A 14,083-nucleotide genomic window follows, 5' to 3' on the forward strand; every position below is an offset into this window, starting at 1 on the left:
TTTCTAGATTTTGATTAAGAAAATAATTACAATTAAATGCACTACTACTACAACAACAACTACTACAACTACTACTACTACTACTACTACACAGCAAATTTTTTGGAGTTGAAAAATTAGGAGTTAGGCAAAAAAGTGTGAGAGTAAATTTTTTTGAGTTTATTTTTAAACTTTAACACGATTTTGTGTTATGGGATACCCCTTGCTGTGTTGTATTTTGGAGTTCATTCTCTGGTGTTCAGAAACGTGCTTTAACTCCTTACTGGAGTTAAATTTTTAGAAAGTTTAGAAAGTTTTAGAAAGCTTTTTCTAAATGTTGGATGTTTTGTAGCAGAAGTGTGTTTTGCTGTAGCTGTTTCATTTTGTACTGTGAGGCTAGTGACTGCATGTGGCTAACTTAGCATAGCATGTTAGCTTTTCCAATGTGGCAGTTTTTTTTTAAAAAATGTTGTGGATTTGAACAAGCTAACACTAGCTAATAATCTTTTCTTCCCCTGTGTTTCTAAAAATATGTGTTCTGCTGTCAAAAAGGTGGTAGGCCTACTTGATCAGATGGAGAAACCTGCTGTTCACATTTCAAATAGGCTAACTTACACAACGAGGTAATGTCAATATCTTTTATCCAGCAATAGAGCTTTATGTCTGTAAGATTTAATATGTGTAATATTGCTCATGAAATGTTTTGGATTGTATCATGATTTAGTCGTGACCGTGAGAGTATGCTGTTTTCAGCTATATTTACATTACATTTTCAATCACACTAACATAAGTTGTTAAATAACATTTATCTTTTTTATTTCAGGCCACGAAGCTGATAAAAGTGCAATTTGGAGGCAAGAAAAAATATATTAAACTGGAAGAAGATTGTTTCTTGGATTTTTTCAGTGCGGGTGAGTTTTAGTGTAACAGAGTTTTTTTTTTTAATTATAATAATAATAAGTCATTTTGAAATTTATTTGATAAATTATACATTGTTGTTATGTTGTAGTCCAGCACAAGTTTGTGATACCAGAGGATACAGCATCGAAAGTCACAGATGACCATGGCAAAGAGGTGGATGAGGATGTATTTCAAGAACTTGCAACAACCAAAGAAACATGTCATCCACACTAATGATGGTAGGTTATTTAAGAACATTTTTATAAATTTTGAAAGTTGGTCTCATGACTCAAAGTGAAAGTGTGCATTTCAGAACCATTTACTGACACGTGTTGTTGTTGTTGTTTTTTCATCAGATTTGACTGTCCTGCAGCAAGGGGCTGTTAAAGTGCCCTCCTCCCCAAGTATGACAGATACATTGTCTGTGTCAAGCAGTTTGAGCAGCAGTGATTCTGGATCTCAAATTATTCAACCTTTAATGGGCAGTGTCCAAAAAAATCAAAGTTTTTTTTAAACTTCCATATACATAGAAATTATACCGTAAACATTACAAAATAACGTTACATAATGAATGCATTTTAAAGTAAAACATAGTATAAACACAGTTATTAGATTTAGTTTTTTTTTGTTAAAAAAATGTTAATTTTGGTTATCTTTCTAAATACTTTTTTTTCTTCGTTTCAGAAAATCGAGCAAATTCTAACATCAAAGCCAGCAGAGTTGACTGTGATTGAGGAGTATGACAAGATATTTTTTTACTGCTTTTGATTCCTGTGAAGTTAATTTTATATAATGTAATGTGTTGATTGTCTCATGCAATTTTACTAAGTCATTGGTTTTAGTTGGCACTAGCTGCTAACATATATTAATTGTAAATGTTTTGCTGTTAAATTTAATGCTGTGATGACAATTAATTTCAAAGTGTGTACATCGATGGAAATTCTAAATCTAATGTGTGGATTTGCATGAATAAAAGCAGTAAGTAAAGAGTATTGCATCAGTTCAGTCATTTTCGTATATATATATATTTGTTTGAAGTACACTTTAACTCTAAAAAGTGTTACATTTTAACATTGGTAAGGAGTTTATATTATACCCAAATGTAAAAGTACTCTCTGTAGGAATACAATTTTAACTCCAGAAAGTGTTATAATCTAACTCCAAAAAATGTGTTAAAATTCAACTCCAAAAGCAGAGTGATTTTAACTCTGAATGGGAGTACATTTGATGGTCACGCATGTACACTCAGATTGAGTTGATTTTGAATCCCAGGGAGTTTATTCCAAAGACCAGAATTTGCTGTGTACTAATAATAATAACAACAACATTAAACACACCTCATCAGAGTTGTGGGTCACGTACTGGAGCAGAGCAGTTCTCTTCCTCTGTCATATGGTCATCCTTCAATATAAGCTGAAAATAAAAAAAATTATATTAGTTAGACAGCAGTACTCAAGGGTTCCGGTCCCCACAATGTCAGACCGTACTGAGTGTGTATTCAGGACTAAGTGTGTTTCACAGTTTCTCTAACATGCCTCTGGTCCCCACAATGTTACACTAGTGCATACGTTCACCAATTAGGACACACACTCTGTTTCATTTCTAGATTTTGATTAAGTTAAATAATTATAATTAAATGCACTACTACTACAACAACAACAACAACTACTACTACTACTACTAATAATAATAATAATTATTATTATTATTAAATTTAAACACACCTCATCAGAGGGTTGTGGGTCTCCTACTGGAGCAGAGCAGTTCTCTTCTTCTCGTCATATGATCATACTTCAATGAAAGCTGAATATAAAAAACACAAAATAATAATTAGACAGTAGTACTCGGCTCCTGGTCCCCACTATGTCAGACCGTACTGTGTGTGTATTGAGGACTAAGTGTGTTTCACAGCTTCTCTAACATGCCTCTGGTCCCCACAATGTTACACTATTGCATATGTTCATAAATTAGGACACACACTAAGTTAAATAATTACAATTAAATGCACTACTACAGCAACAACATCTACTACTACTACTACTACTACTAATAATAATAATAATAATAATAATAATACTAATAAACATACCTCATCAGAGTTGTCGGAGCAGTTTTCTTCTGCAGTCATATGGGCATCCTTCAATGAAAGCTATTTAAAAACAGCTTTGTTATATAAGTCATGTCATGACTATAAAGCTTTCATGACAGTCTTATGAACCCCCCTTTAAAGTAAAGCATTACCCAATTAATTAAACTTTTTTACCCATTAAGACACGAAGAAGATATTAAGAGATTGATTTCATTATCTCTTATGGATGATGCAAACTCTTTATTTTTGAACAGATTTACCCTTAATCTATATTAACATTAAAAAACTCTTAGCTTTGCTGAATGTATTAAGGATTAATGTATTAAGTAATCAAAATGTCAAACCTTTCTCCAAGGCCAATCACATGCGCCATAGTCAAACGTTATTTCCTCTCCAAAGAAAATATCCCTGATTGCAAAAAGGCACAAATGAGGTTTTCTCTGAACAACGATCTTATTGACAGTGCAGTTAGGGTGCAGATCGTCCTCATGATCGGCATCAATGCTGCAAAACTAAGAGAAAAGAGCAAGCAACATTTTAATTATGCCCTCTCATAGCAATAAAAAGCTAAACTATGGCATGAATACAAACACAATGAATATAATATATACATGTACATTTGAATGGGGAAAACACTTAACCACCTGTTCTTGTTTTACCATATAAAGTCAAACATAAAGACAGTATTTTTATTATATCTCATATATGCTTTGCTTCCACAAGGTCTATCATTTGTACTCAACCACAAAACTTCCTTTGATAAATGTGGACAACGCAAACTCTGACCTAAAAGATTTAATGAAATGTGTAGGGTTCAAAAACTACAAAAACCTCACATTAGCATCCTCTCTGTGTGTGAATTATAAATACAGTAAACCTTTTGAAGTGGATCAGAACCTTTCCTCAATGTTGTTCTAATACTATTGAACACCTGTTCTTCTTTCTTAGGACAGTTTTAAAGAACTTTTTTTCCACTTCAATTGTTTACAGGTCACACTTTACAATCAGGTTTTATTAGTTAATGTACTTACTAACATGACCTAGTAATGAACAATGCATGTACAGCATTTATTAATCAGTTTAACATTTACTATTTACTAATGCATTATTCAAATCTAAATTCATGCTTGTACCAGTAATAATGCATTGCAATAATTAATGCATTGTGCGTGTTCAACTAGTAATGAACAACTTTATTTTCATTTACTAAAGTTAACAAACATGAACAAACACTGTAATAAAGTATTATTTATTGTTCATGTTAGTAAATGCATTAACCAGCATTAACTAATTTAACCTTATTGTAAAAGGCTACCAGTTGACAGCAAATAAATAAATAAAACACACACAGTGAACATTTATGTACTTTTATATATGTTTTACACTAAGTTATATATTTATAATTATTTATCTAAAATAAAACGTTTCTACACGTCATAGAACAATAAATTAAGTACATTTCTAGGACCAGATAGCCCCACATTTTAATTATAACCTCTAACGTTATATTACTACATTAACGTATAAATAGTATATAATAGTGTTATTTCAGGATTAACGTTAAATGTTTAAAGCAATTAACCATTTAAAAAGTACGATACAAGAACTATGAAAACATACCTTAGTAACCTTCTATATATTCGGTTTCCAGTGAATGGGTCTTGTCAGTGGAGCTGGTGATGTGTTTCTCCGCATCTTTTAATGGTTTTATCCTCCGTCGATCCATTTAGCCGCCCGGTGATTGGTGACTGTCTGACCGCGGCTCATGCACTCCACCCCGGCCTCTGACTCACGTAGCACCGGGCAGTTAGCACGTTAGCACATTAGCGCGAGTAACTTTTACTCGTGTAAACAAGTTAAATTACATACCGAACTGTAGTTTGTGTCTTATCAGTGTTATATTAATACGTAATTTGAAACAACATCGATTAAAACACCCAGGAAATTAGTTAAAACATTTAATTAACTATACCTGATAACTGTCAAAATATGCAACATAAGTATTTGTCATATAACCTATTTTATTACATTATGATGGTGAAAAACATTCTAACTTACCCAAAAATTCGAATAATTTGATGATAGATCTTAATTAAATTGATTAAAGTCGGATTCATTTATGAGATTGCGCATGTGCAGTAGACAGAGTGTGTGAATTGCGTCAAGTGTGTGTCAGGGTGCAGTACCGCCATCCGACTACAGGACCGCTATAGAGCAGTGCGCCGACACACACTTACACACTCAATTCAGGTAAATGGTCAAGGTGGGGATCAGTGAAAAAAACTGCACTAGGCATATCAGCAACGCCCCCTGAGTCTTTTAAAGGCAAAACATAGTGGGGACCGGGCGATCGGTCCCCACTATGTTTTTGGTCCCCACTTTGTGAGTGTGCTATCATGCTGAGGTCCCCACCATGTAATAAAAACAAACAAACAAACACACACACACACACACACACACACACACATATATATATATATATATATATATATCCATGGGCCACTGTAAAGTAATATGGTTCTGTCATAACGTTTTGAATGAAAATCTGCATTTGGATAAGACACCTTTAGTATAGTTTTGATTTTAAGGCATAATAAAGATCAAATGCAAGTACGAGTGGATTTACATTGAAAATTTCAAACGCATCAAGAAAACCATGCGCTAAGGAAATTTCAAACCATTTGGAACGCACAGAGACGAGCTTTTGTGCAAAAATGAACTTAAAGGTGCCTTTAAAAAAGTGTCAAAGTACTTTTGAAAACAAAAAAGCAAACCCCCAATAGGTGGCAGCAAGAGGCCGCTTTATTTGAGTAAAGCATTGAACGATTCATTCAGCCAAAGAAGCCAATAGGATGAACGGACAGTTGAATCAATCCCTGAATCATCGACTCACCCGAGTCTTCTTGGCGAAGGCCTGAATCGTTCGTGCAGGGAAACGTCGCTGTGTATTATTCAGAGATGGCCAACTGTTCTGCTGTTTATTTTATTATACTTATCGCAATGATTTTACTACTACTATCAATAAAATAATATTAGTAATGATAATATTGCCGGAAGTTGTACAGCGCATGCGTCACGTGTTCATCATCAGCATCCATGACAACCGTCCTGTGGGTGTTGTTTGAATCTCGCTGTGTCGATTGGCATCTGATCTCTGCGTCCTCCGTGACAATTTTTCCAGATTATCGATATTATTGATCGTTGGATACGTCGATTGATCGCCTGCTGTTCCCATCACTCAGGTTTGACCCTTTTTATTACGCTGTGCTTTGTGTTTGTGTTCAGTATGTCTTGTGTTCACTACAGGTTCCAGAGTCGACTCACCTACGACTCGCTCCAGTTTGAAGGCCTCAACATCAGCGCGGGGGAGCTGAAGCGGCAGATCATGAGGAGCAAGAGGCTGAAGTTCTGCCAGCTGAAGATCAGCAACGCCCAGACTGATGAAGGTGAGTTGAGGAAAAGACACTTCAACTGTTCTACGCTAACATTAGATGCGTTACATCAGACACTTCTGGAAGCTGTAAGGTGGTGCTGATGCTGACATGTAGGGATGTTTTGGCTGTTTTAAAAGGCTAATGGCTCTCAAAGTATACCGTGCTCCATAATTATGTGCTGATTCTGATTTTATTTTGCTGTCAGAATACACAGATGATGCTCTCATCCCTAAAAACACGTCGGTCATCATCAGACGGATCCCTGCGGCGGGACTGAAGTCCTCAAACAGAAGATTTGTTGGGTAAGTGCTGTGAAATGAGCACACGCGTCCTCTGTTAGATGTTATATGAAGACTCCTGGTCTGTCCCTGGTGTTTTAGTCACACAAGCTCCTTTGTTTTGCAGACATCAAGCTGGACGCTGGCGTGAACCTTCACCTAGAGCTGATCCTTCACTCCTCTCACTGGAGCAGTTGTTGAAGGTATTGAACAAATGAATAGCACAATAGCAAAACGCAATGTAAAGCACACAATATACGCACACGCACTCAGCTTCTTAGGGAGATTTGAGATTGTTTGAAGGGTTGAGGGTGAAAAAGATTCAAATGTGCAAATGCCTGTGAAACAGACTGAGAATCTGGCTGAGGCAAAGGCGTCAGAGGAGGACAAGCTGAAAGCGGTGATGTACCAGTCCAGCCTGTGCTACTACTCCAGCAGGTGAGCGTTCAGACACTGACAGGTTTGCTTTGTGAGAGATGTCTGAGCTGATTCTCATGGTTCTGATGTTCACTAGTGAGGCCATGAGGCTGCTTGGGATCCCGGGACACCACATTAGGCACTGCCCCACTAATGTGGTAACTGGGTTTTCCAAGCTCACGGTTGCTGTGAACTTGAGCTCTTGTCCTCATCAGTCAGATTGTTTGCTCCGAGTTTGACTGTCACTCCTCAATTCACAGGGCAGCCGCTCCGCGCCGCACAAGCGCATCCGGAAGAGCACAGGGATTCCCCGCAGCTTCCTGTTGGAGGTGGACGACCCAGACCGAAAGGGAGTCATGATAGACGGCAGCGGCCGATACGTCATTCCCATCATAGACGCGTGAGTAAACTGTACTTGGCATAGCCGCATGTTCTAGTGTTTGTCCAAATCTCACATGATGTCTGCTTGTGTGTGTTTGCGCTCGATCTGTTCAGTGAGGCCTATGCTGCTGAGAAGAGAAAGAGGCCGTCCTTCTCCTGCCAGACCGAGCCTTTGCCCTCCTCGTCCTCAGCAGGTGCGGCATCTTCGGTCCGGGACGCCGGAGGGAAACGGTCCCGCTCCCCATCTTCACCAGAGACGCGCGGCGACCAGAAGAGACCACGTCGCTGAGAGACCTTCATCCAAGAGACCTGGAGCCGACGTGTAAATATTGTACATAGTTTATTAATAAAAGATAATAAAGATTATAGCCGCATGAACTGTGTGGACTGGTTAACCTTCACTCCAGCAGTGCAACACACACATACACACACACACACACACACACACACACACGAATGAATTCATAAACACAATATCATGAAGTTTTGCTTTAATTTAGGAAAAGAGAAACTCTTCTGGGCTAAAATCTGATGGGTTTTTTTCAGCGTTCTTACTTCAGTCTTTAATGTCAGGTGATCCTTCAAATGTCAGTGTAAAGTGTTGAGTACACTATTAGTGCTCAGTCGTGTTTTTCATAGTTACCAGTGCCGATGGAGTTTTTTGAAGCGTCATATTCTGCTGGAAACGTTTCATTTGAATGGTAATGTCCCATAAGCGGAGGTCTTGTGAGTAACTTCACAAGTCGGTCAAAGTCTACACCGGTGACAAGCTCATCTACTCCCAGAACCTGCTACTCTCTACCTACACGCTGTCAGCTGATGTTTCAAAACCTCAACACTCGCATACAGAACAGCCTCAGCGTCTGCACCACTTATCGGCACTAGCTGCAAGTCTACACCCCCTCTGTCCAGAAGTGAGCACAGCCTCTTGGTACCATCCCAGCAAGCATTTTTTTGGGGTGTTTAAAGGTGCCAACTGACCATCAAAAGTAAAAATGACTCATTTTATCTCATCCCAACAGGGAAACCACCAACAATAAAGAATGAGTTACTATCTGGTGTCATGGCTTTGCAATTAAAACAAGTTTAGTTATAATGGAGGTCATTGGGGGCAAAAACAGCCACTTGAACAATATGAACAATACATAAGGGTTAAAAGTCTAATAGACGGCTTGGTTAAAACCAGGCTAAATCTAGGCTGTCAGTGAGTGTGCACCCCTAACCCCGCCTCTCACAGTGACCTCACTAGCTCCGCTGAGTGCTTTGTGTCTCAGATTGCATGCAAGTCTGCAGCCAGATACTGCTGGAAGCTAGTCATCAAATACACAGGAACGAATGACTACACGTGTCAATCTGTCTATTAAACTATCTAATCTGTCTAGTCAGTCTTTTATTATCTTTTATATGCAAAAATATTCATTCATAAAAACATATGTATATATGAACACTGGGTCAAATAGGGTCCGTGCATTTTAAATCTAATAACAAAAATAACCCAATGTTGGTTTTGTCCATATTTAAATGAACGTGTGTAAACGCACGCTTTGATCAAACCTTTTATTCCCCTTGATGATATTGTGCTTTTTTTTTTCCCTCAATGCCCTCCAAAGTTTCAATGTTTGGCCGTGTCTGCCATATCTGTTTTGTTTAAAAAAAAAAAAGGAAAAAAAAGGAATGCATCGGTTCCTGCATGTAGAATTCAGAAATCTCATGGCATTGAAAGAAAACTGGCAGCAGTTGAGTGCCGAGGTCAAAGGTCAGATGAGCAGGCATCACACCTGATAAACACCTGGGGCAACTGTACAGTAAAAAAAAAAAAAAAAACAACAAGATTAAGAAATATTGCTTTAATTTGAGAGAGACAAAAAAAACTCTTCCGTGTTAAAATTTGATGTTCCTCCAGCGTTCTTACGTCAGTCTTTAATGTCAGGTGATCCTTCAAATGTCAGTGTAAATTGTTGAGTGTACCATTAGTGCTCAGTCGTGTTTTTCATAGTTACCAGTGCCGATGGAGTTTTTTTTTTTAGAGCGTCATATTCTGCTGGAAAAGTTTCATTTTAATGGTAATATGCCATGAGCGGAGGTGTATGAGTAACTTCACAAGTTGACCATAGTCTAGAGCGATGACATGCTCATCTACTCCCAGAACCTGGCAGAACGAAATGTTGCAGCTCGTCCGGTCTTCAATGATGAGCCCAAAAGAGGCCACTTCACAGAGCCGGCCCAAGGCTTAAGAGAACTGAGAGGCAGGACAAGATGGCGGGCTGGACTTGGTTAACTTTAGATTTTACACAAATCTCATTGTTTTGTTTTTCACCTAAAATAGTAATTAAAACATCCAAGATGTGTTTTGCCTCATCAAAATGTGGAATTTGATCAGCAAACTACTCATTCTAAGACAACTATGCCTTGGGCTAAATGACTTGGCTTCAAGTACGATGCCACACGATTCAGAAATGAAGGTACAGACTGCACAAACAGATAAACGACATGATGCATCTCATTTCACCACAACTAAAGGCAGCGACAAAAAAAAAGTCAAGCTCTCACGATGATGACATTTCTCATGCAACCCTTTAGCAAGCCTACATAGTATTTATGCCTAAAAGTCACTGCATGGGTAAATAAGAAACAAGCAACACACACACACACACATATATATATATATATATATATATATATATATATATATATATATATATATATATATATATATATATATATATATATATATATATATATATATATATATATCCATGGGCCACTGTAAAGTAATATGGTTCTGTCATAACGTTTTGAATGAAAATCTGCATTTGGATAGGACACCTTTAGTATAGTTTTGATTTTAAGGCATAATAAAGATCAAATGCAAGTACGAGTGGATTTACATTGAAAATTTCAAACGCATCAAGAAAACCATGTGCTAAGGAAATTTCAAACCATTTGGAACGCACAGAGACGAGCTTTTGTGCAAAAATGAACTTAAAGGTGCCTTTAAAAAAGTGTCAAAGTACTTTTGAAAACAAAAAAGCAAACCCCCAATAGGTGGCAGCAAGAGGCCGCTTTATTTGAGTAAAGCATTGAACGATTCATTCAGCCAAAGAAGCCAATAGGATGAACGGACAGTTGAATCAATCCCTGAATCATCGACTCACCCGAGTCTTCTTGGCGAAGGCCTGAATCGTTCGTGCAGGGAAACGTCGCTGTGTATTATTCAGAGATGGCCAACTGTTCTGCTGTTTATTTTATTATACTCATCGCAATGATTTTACTACTACTATCAATAAAATTAATATTAATAATGATAATATTGCCGGAAGTTGTACAGCGCATGCGTCACGTGTTCATCATCAGCATCCATGACAACCGTCCTGTGGGTGTTGTTTGAATCTCGCTGTGTCGATTGGCATCTGATCTCTGCGTCCTCCGTGACAATTTTTCCAGATTATCGATATTATTGATCGTTGGATACGTCGATTGATCGCCTGCTGTTCCCATCACTCAGGTTTGACCCTTTTTATTACGCTGTGCTTTGTGTTTGTGTTCAGTATGTCTTGTGTTCACTACAGGTTCCAGAGTCGACTCACCTACGACTCGCTCCAGTTTGAAGGCCTCAACATCAGCGCGGGGGAGCTGAAGCGGCAGATCATGAGGAGCAAGAGGCTGAAGTTCTGCCAGCTGAAGATCAGCAACGCCCAGACTGATGAAGGTGAGTTGAGGAAAAGACACTTCAACTGTTCTACGCTAACATTAGATGCGTTACATCAGACACTTCTGGAAGCTGTAAGGTGGTGCTGATGCTGACATGTAGGGATGTTTTGGCTGTTTTAAAAGGCTAATGGCTCTCAAAGTATACCGTGCTCCATAATTATGTGCTGATTCTGATTTTATTTTGCTGTCAGAATACACAGATGATGCTCTCATCCCTAAAAACACGTCGGTCATCATCAGACGGATCCCTGCGGCGGGACTGAAGTCCTCAAACAGAAGATTTGTTGGGTGAGTGCTGTGAAATGAGCACACGCGTCCTCTGTTAGATGTTATATGAAGACTCCTGGTCTGTCCCTGGTGTTTTAGTCACACAAGCTCCTTTGTTTTGCAGACATCAAGCTGGACGCTGGCGTGAACCTTCACCTAGAGCTGATCCTTCACTCCTCTCACTGGAGCAGTTGTTGAAGGTATTGAACAAATGAATAGCACAATAGCAAAACGCAATGTAAAGCACACAATATACGCACACGCACTCAGCTTCTTAGGGAGATTTGAGATTGTTTGAAGGGTTGAGGGTGAAAAAGATTCAAATGTGCAAATGCCTGTGAAACAGACTGAGAATCTGGCTGAGGCAAAGGCGTCAGAGGAGGACAAGCTGAAAGCGGTGATGTACCAGTCCAGCCTGTGCTACTACTCCAGCAGGTGAGCGTTCAGACACTGACAGGTTTGCTTTGTGAGAGATGTCTGAGCTGATTCTCATGGTTCTGATGTTCACTAGTGAGGCCATGAGGCTGCTTGGGATCCCGGGACACCACATTAGGCACTGCCCCACTAATGTGGTAACTGGGTTTTCCAAGCTCACGGTTGCTGTGAACTTGAGCTCTTGTCCTCATCAGTCAGATTGTTTGCTCAGAGTTTGACTGTCACTCCTCAATTCACAGGGCAGCCGCTCCGCGCCGCACAAGCGCATCCGGAAGAGCACAGGGATTCCCCGCAGCTTCCTGTTGGAGGTGGACGACCCAGACCGAAAGGGAGTCATGATAGACGGCAGCGGCCGATACGTCATTCCCATCATAGACGCGTGAGTAAACTGTACTTGGCATAGCCGCATGTTCTAGTGTTTGTCCAAATCTCACATGATGTCTGCTTGTGTGTGTTTGCGCTCGATCTGTTCAGTGAGGCCTATGCTGCTGAGAAGAGAAAGAGGCCGTCCTTCTCCTGCCAGACCGAGCCTTTGCCCTCCTCGTCCTCAGCAGGTGCGGCATCTTCGGTCCGGGACGCCGGAGGGAAACGGTCCCGCTCCCCATCTTCACCAGAGACGCGCGGCGACCAGAAGAGACCACGTCGCTGAGAGACCTTCATCCAAGAGACCTGGAGCCGACGTGTAAATATTGTACATAGTTTATTAATAAAAGATAATAAAGATTATAGCCGCATGAACTGTGTGGACTGGTTAACCTTCACTCCAGCAGTGCAACACACACATACACACACACACACACACACACACACACACACACACGAATGAATTCATAAACACAATATCATGAAGTTTTGCTTTAATTTAGGAAAAGAGAAACTCTTCTGGGCTAAAATCTGATGGGTTTTTTTCAGCGTTCTTACTTCAGTCTTTAATGTCAGGTGATCCTTCAAATGTCAGTGTAAAGTGTTGAGTACACTATTAGTGCTCAGTCGTGTTTTTCATAGTTACCAGTGCCGATGGAGTTTTTTGAAGCGTCATATTCTGCTGGAAACGTTTCATTTGAATGGTAATGTCCCATAAGCGGAGGTCTTGTGAGTAACTTCACAAGTCGGTCAAAGTCTACACCGGTGACAAGCTCATCTACTCCCAGAACCTGCTACTCTCTACCTACACGCTGTCAGCTGATGTTTCAAAACCTCAACACTCGCATACAGAACAGCCTCAGCGTCTGCACCACTTATCGGCACTAGCTGCAAGTCTACACCCCCTCTGTCCAGAAGTGAGCACAGCCTCTTGGTACCATCCCAGCAAGCATTTTTTTGGGGTGTTTAAAGGTGCCAACTGACCATCAAAAGTAAAAATGACTCATTTTATCTCATCCCAACAGGGAAACCACCAACAATAAAGAATGAGTTACTATCTGGTGTCATGGCTTTGCAATTAAAACAAGTTTAGTTATAATGGAGGTCATTGGGGGCAAAAACAGCCACTTGAACAATATGAACAATACATAAGGGTTAAAAGTCTAATAGACGGCTTGGTTAAAACCAGGCTAAATCTAGGCTGTCAGTGAGTGTGCACCCCTAACCCCGCCTCTCACAGTGACCTCACTAGCTCCGCTGAGTGCTTTGTGTCTCAGATTGCATGCAAGTCTGCAGCCAGATACTGCTGGAAGCTAGTCATCAAATACACAGGAACGAATGACTACACGTGTCAATCTGTCTATTAAACTATCTAATCTGTCTAGTCAGTCTTTTATTATCTTTTATATGCAAAAATATTCATTCATAAAAACATATGTATATATGAACACTGGGTCAAATAGGGTCCGTGCATTTTAAATCTAATAACAAAAATAACCCAATGTTGGTTTTGTCCATATTTAAATGAACGTGTGTAAACGCACGCTTTGATCAAACCTTTTATTCCCCTTGATGATATTGTGCTTTTTTTTCCCCTCAATGCCCTCCAAAGTTTCAATGTTTGGCCGTGTCTGCCATATCTGTTTTGTTTAAAAAAAAAAAAGGAAAAAAAAAGGAATGCATCGGTTCCTGCATGTAGAATTCAGAAATCTCATGGCATTGAAAGAAAACTGGCAGCAGTTGAGTGCCGAGGTCAAAGGTCAGATGAGCAGGCATCACACCTGATAAACACCTGGGGCAACTGTACAGTAAAAAAAAAAAAAAACAAC

General features: G+C 39.4%; 2 protein-coding genes and 2 long non-coding RNA genes across 14 annotated transcripts in view; 3 read left to right on the top strand and 1 right to left on the bottom strand.

Moving 5' to 3' along the window:
* The window catches only part of LOC141375768 (uncharacterized), a 30,144-nt gene extending 24,084 nt beyond the window's left edge, over positions 1-6,060 (bottom strand). For 3 of the 8 annotated variants that reach the window (XR_012384542.1, XR_012384534.1, XR_012384538.1), the window contains exons 1-6: positions 5,027-5,139; positions 4,589-4,756; positions 3,313-3,480; positions 2,969-3,028; positions 2,604-2,682; positions 2,217-2,292 (exon numbers count right to left, since the gene is read on the bottom strand). This is a non-coding gene — a long non-coding RNA (uncharacterized lncRNA). Of the gene's footprint in view, positions 1-2,216; positions 2,293-2,603; positions 2,683-2,968; positions 3,102-3,312; positions 3,481-4,588; positions 4,757-5,026; positions 5,140-5,861 lie in introns of those variants that run through there. The other 5 variants (XR_012384535.1, XR_012384536.1, XR_012384539.1 and 2 more) reach the window with 4 other exon arrangements.
* LOC141374987 (uncharacterized) lies at positions 198-1,870 on the top strand. The gene is made up of 4 exons (XR_012384597.1): positions 198-602; positions 803-890; positions 989-1,118; positions 1,236-1,870. It is a non-coding gene; the product is annotated as an uncharacterized lncRNA (long non-coding RNA).
* Positions 5,754-7,850, top strand: LOC141375698 (E3 ubiquitin-protein ligase RBBP6-like). 3 transcript variants are annotated; one of them, XM_073910573.1, is made up of 7 exons: positions 5,898-6,414; positions 6,608-6,704; positions 6,808-6,883; positions 7,030-7,118; positions 7,195-7,255; positions 7,358-7,497; positions 7,593-7,850. In XM_073910573.1, exons 1-7 carry the CDS (start codon positions 6,255-6,257, stop codon positions 7,765-7,767), a joined length of 798 nt encoding a protein of 265 aa, XP_073766674.1. In that variant the 5' UTR covers positions 5,898-6,254; the 3' UTR covers positions 7,768-7,850. The 3 variants fall into 3 exon arrangements, with proteins under 3 accessions (XP_073766675.1, XP_073766674.1, XP_073766676.1); XM_073910575.1 differs by having other exon boundaries at positions 6,021-6,512; XM_073910574.1 differs by lacking the exon at positions 7,195-7,255 and having other exon boundaries at positions 5,754-6,414.
* A 2,396-nt stretch (positions 7,851-10,246) lies between these two features.
* Positions 10,247-12,623, top strand: LOC141374993 (E3 ubiquitin-protein ligase RBBP6-like). Of its 2 annotated transcripts, XM_073910520.1 has the most exons (7): positions 10,641-11,187; positions 11,381-11,477; positions 11,581-11,656; positions 11,803-11,891; positions 11,968-12,028; positions 12,131-12,270; positions 12,366-12,623. In XM_073910520.1, the coding sequence occupies exons 1-7, from the start codon at positions 11,028-11,030 to the stop codon at positions 12,538-12,540; spliced, it is 798 nt and encodes a 265-aa protein (XP_073766621.1). In that variant the 5' UTR covers positions 10,641-11,027; the 3' UTR covers positions 12,541-12,623. The 2 variants fall into 2 exon arrangements, with proteins under 2 accessions (XP_068074628.1, XP_073766621.1); XM_068218527.2 differs by lacking the exon at positions 11,968-12,028 and having other exon boundaries at positions 10,247-11,187.
* Positions 12,624-14,083: the final 1,460 nt, after the last annotated feature.

Source organism: Danio rerio, chromosome 8 (assembly GCF_049306965.1).
Source record: "Danio rerio strain Tuebingen ecotype United States chromosome 8, GRCz12tu, whole genome shotgun sequence".
NCBI lineage: Eukaryota > Metazoa > Chordata > Actinopteri > Cypriniformes > Danionidae > Danio > Danio rerio.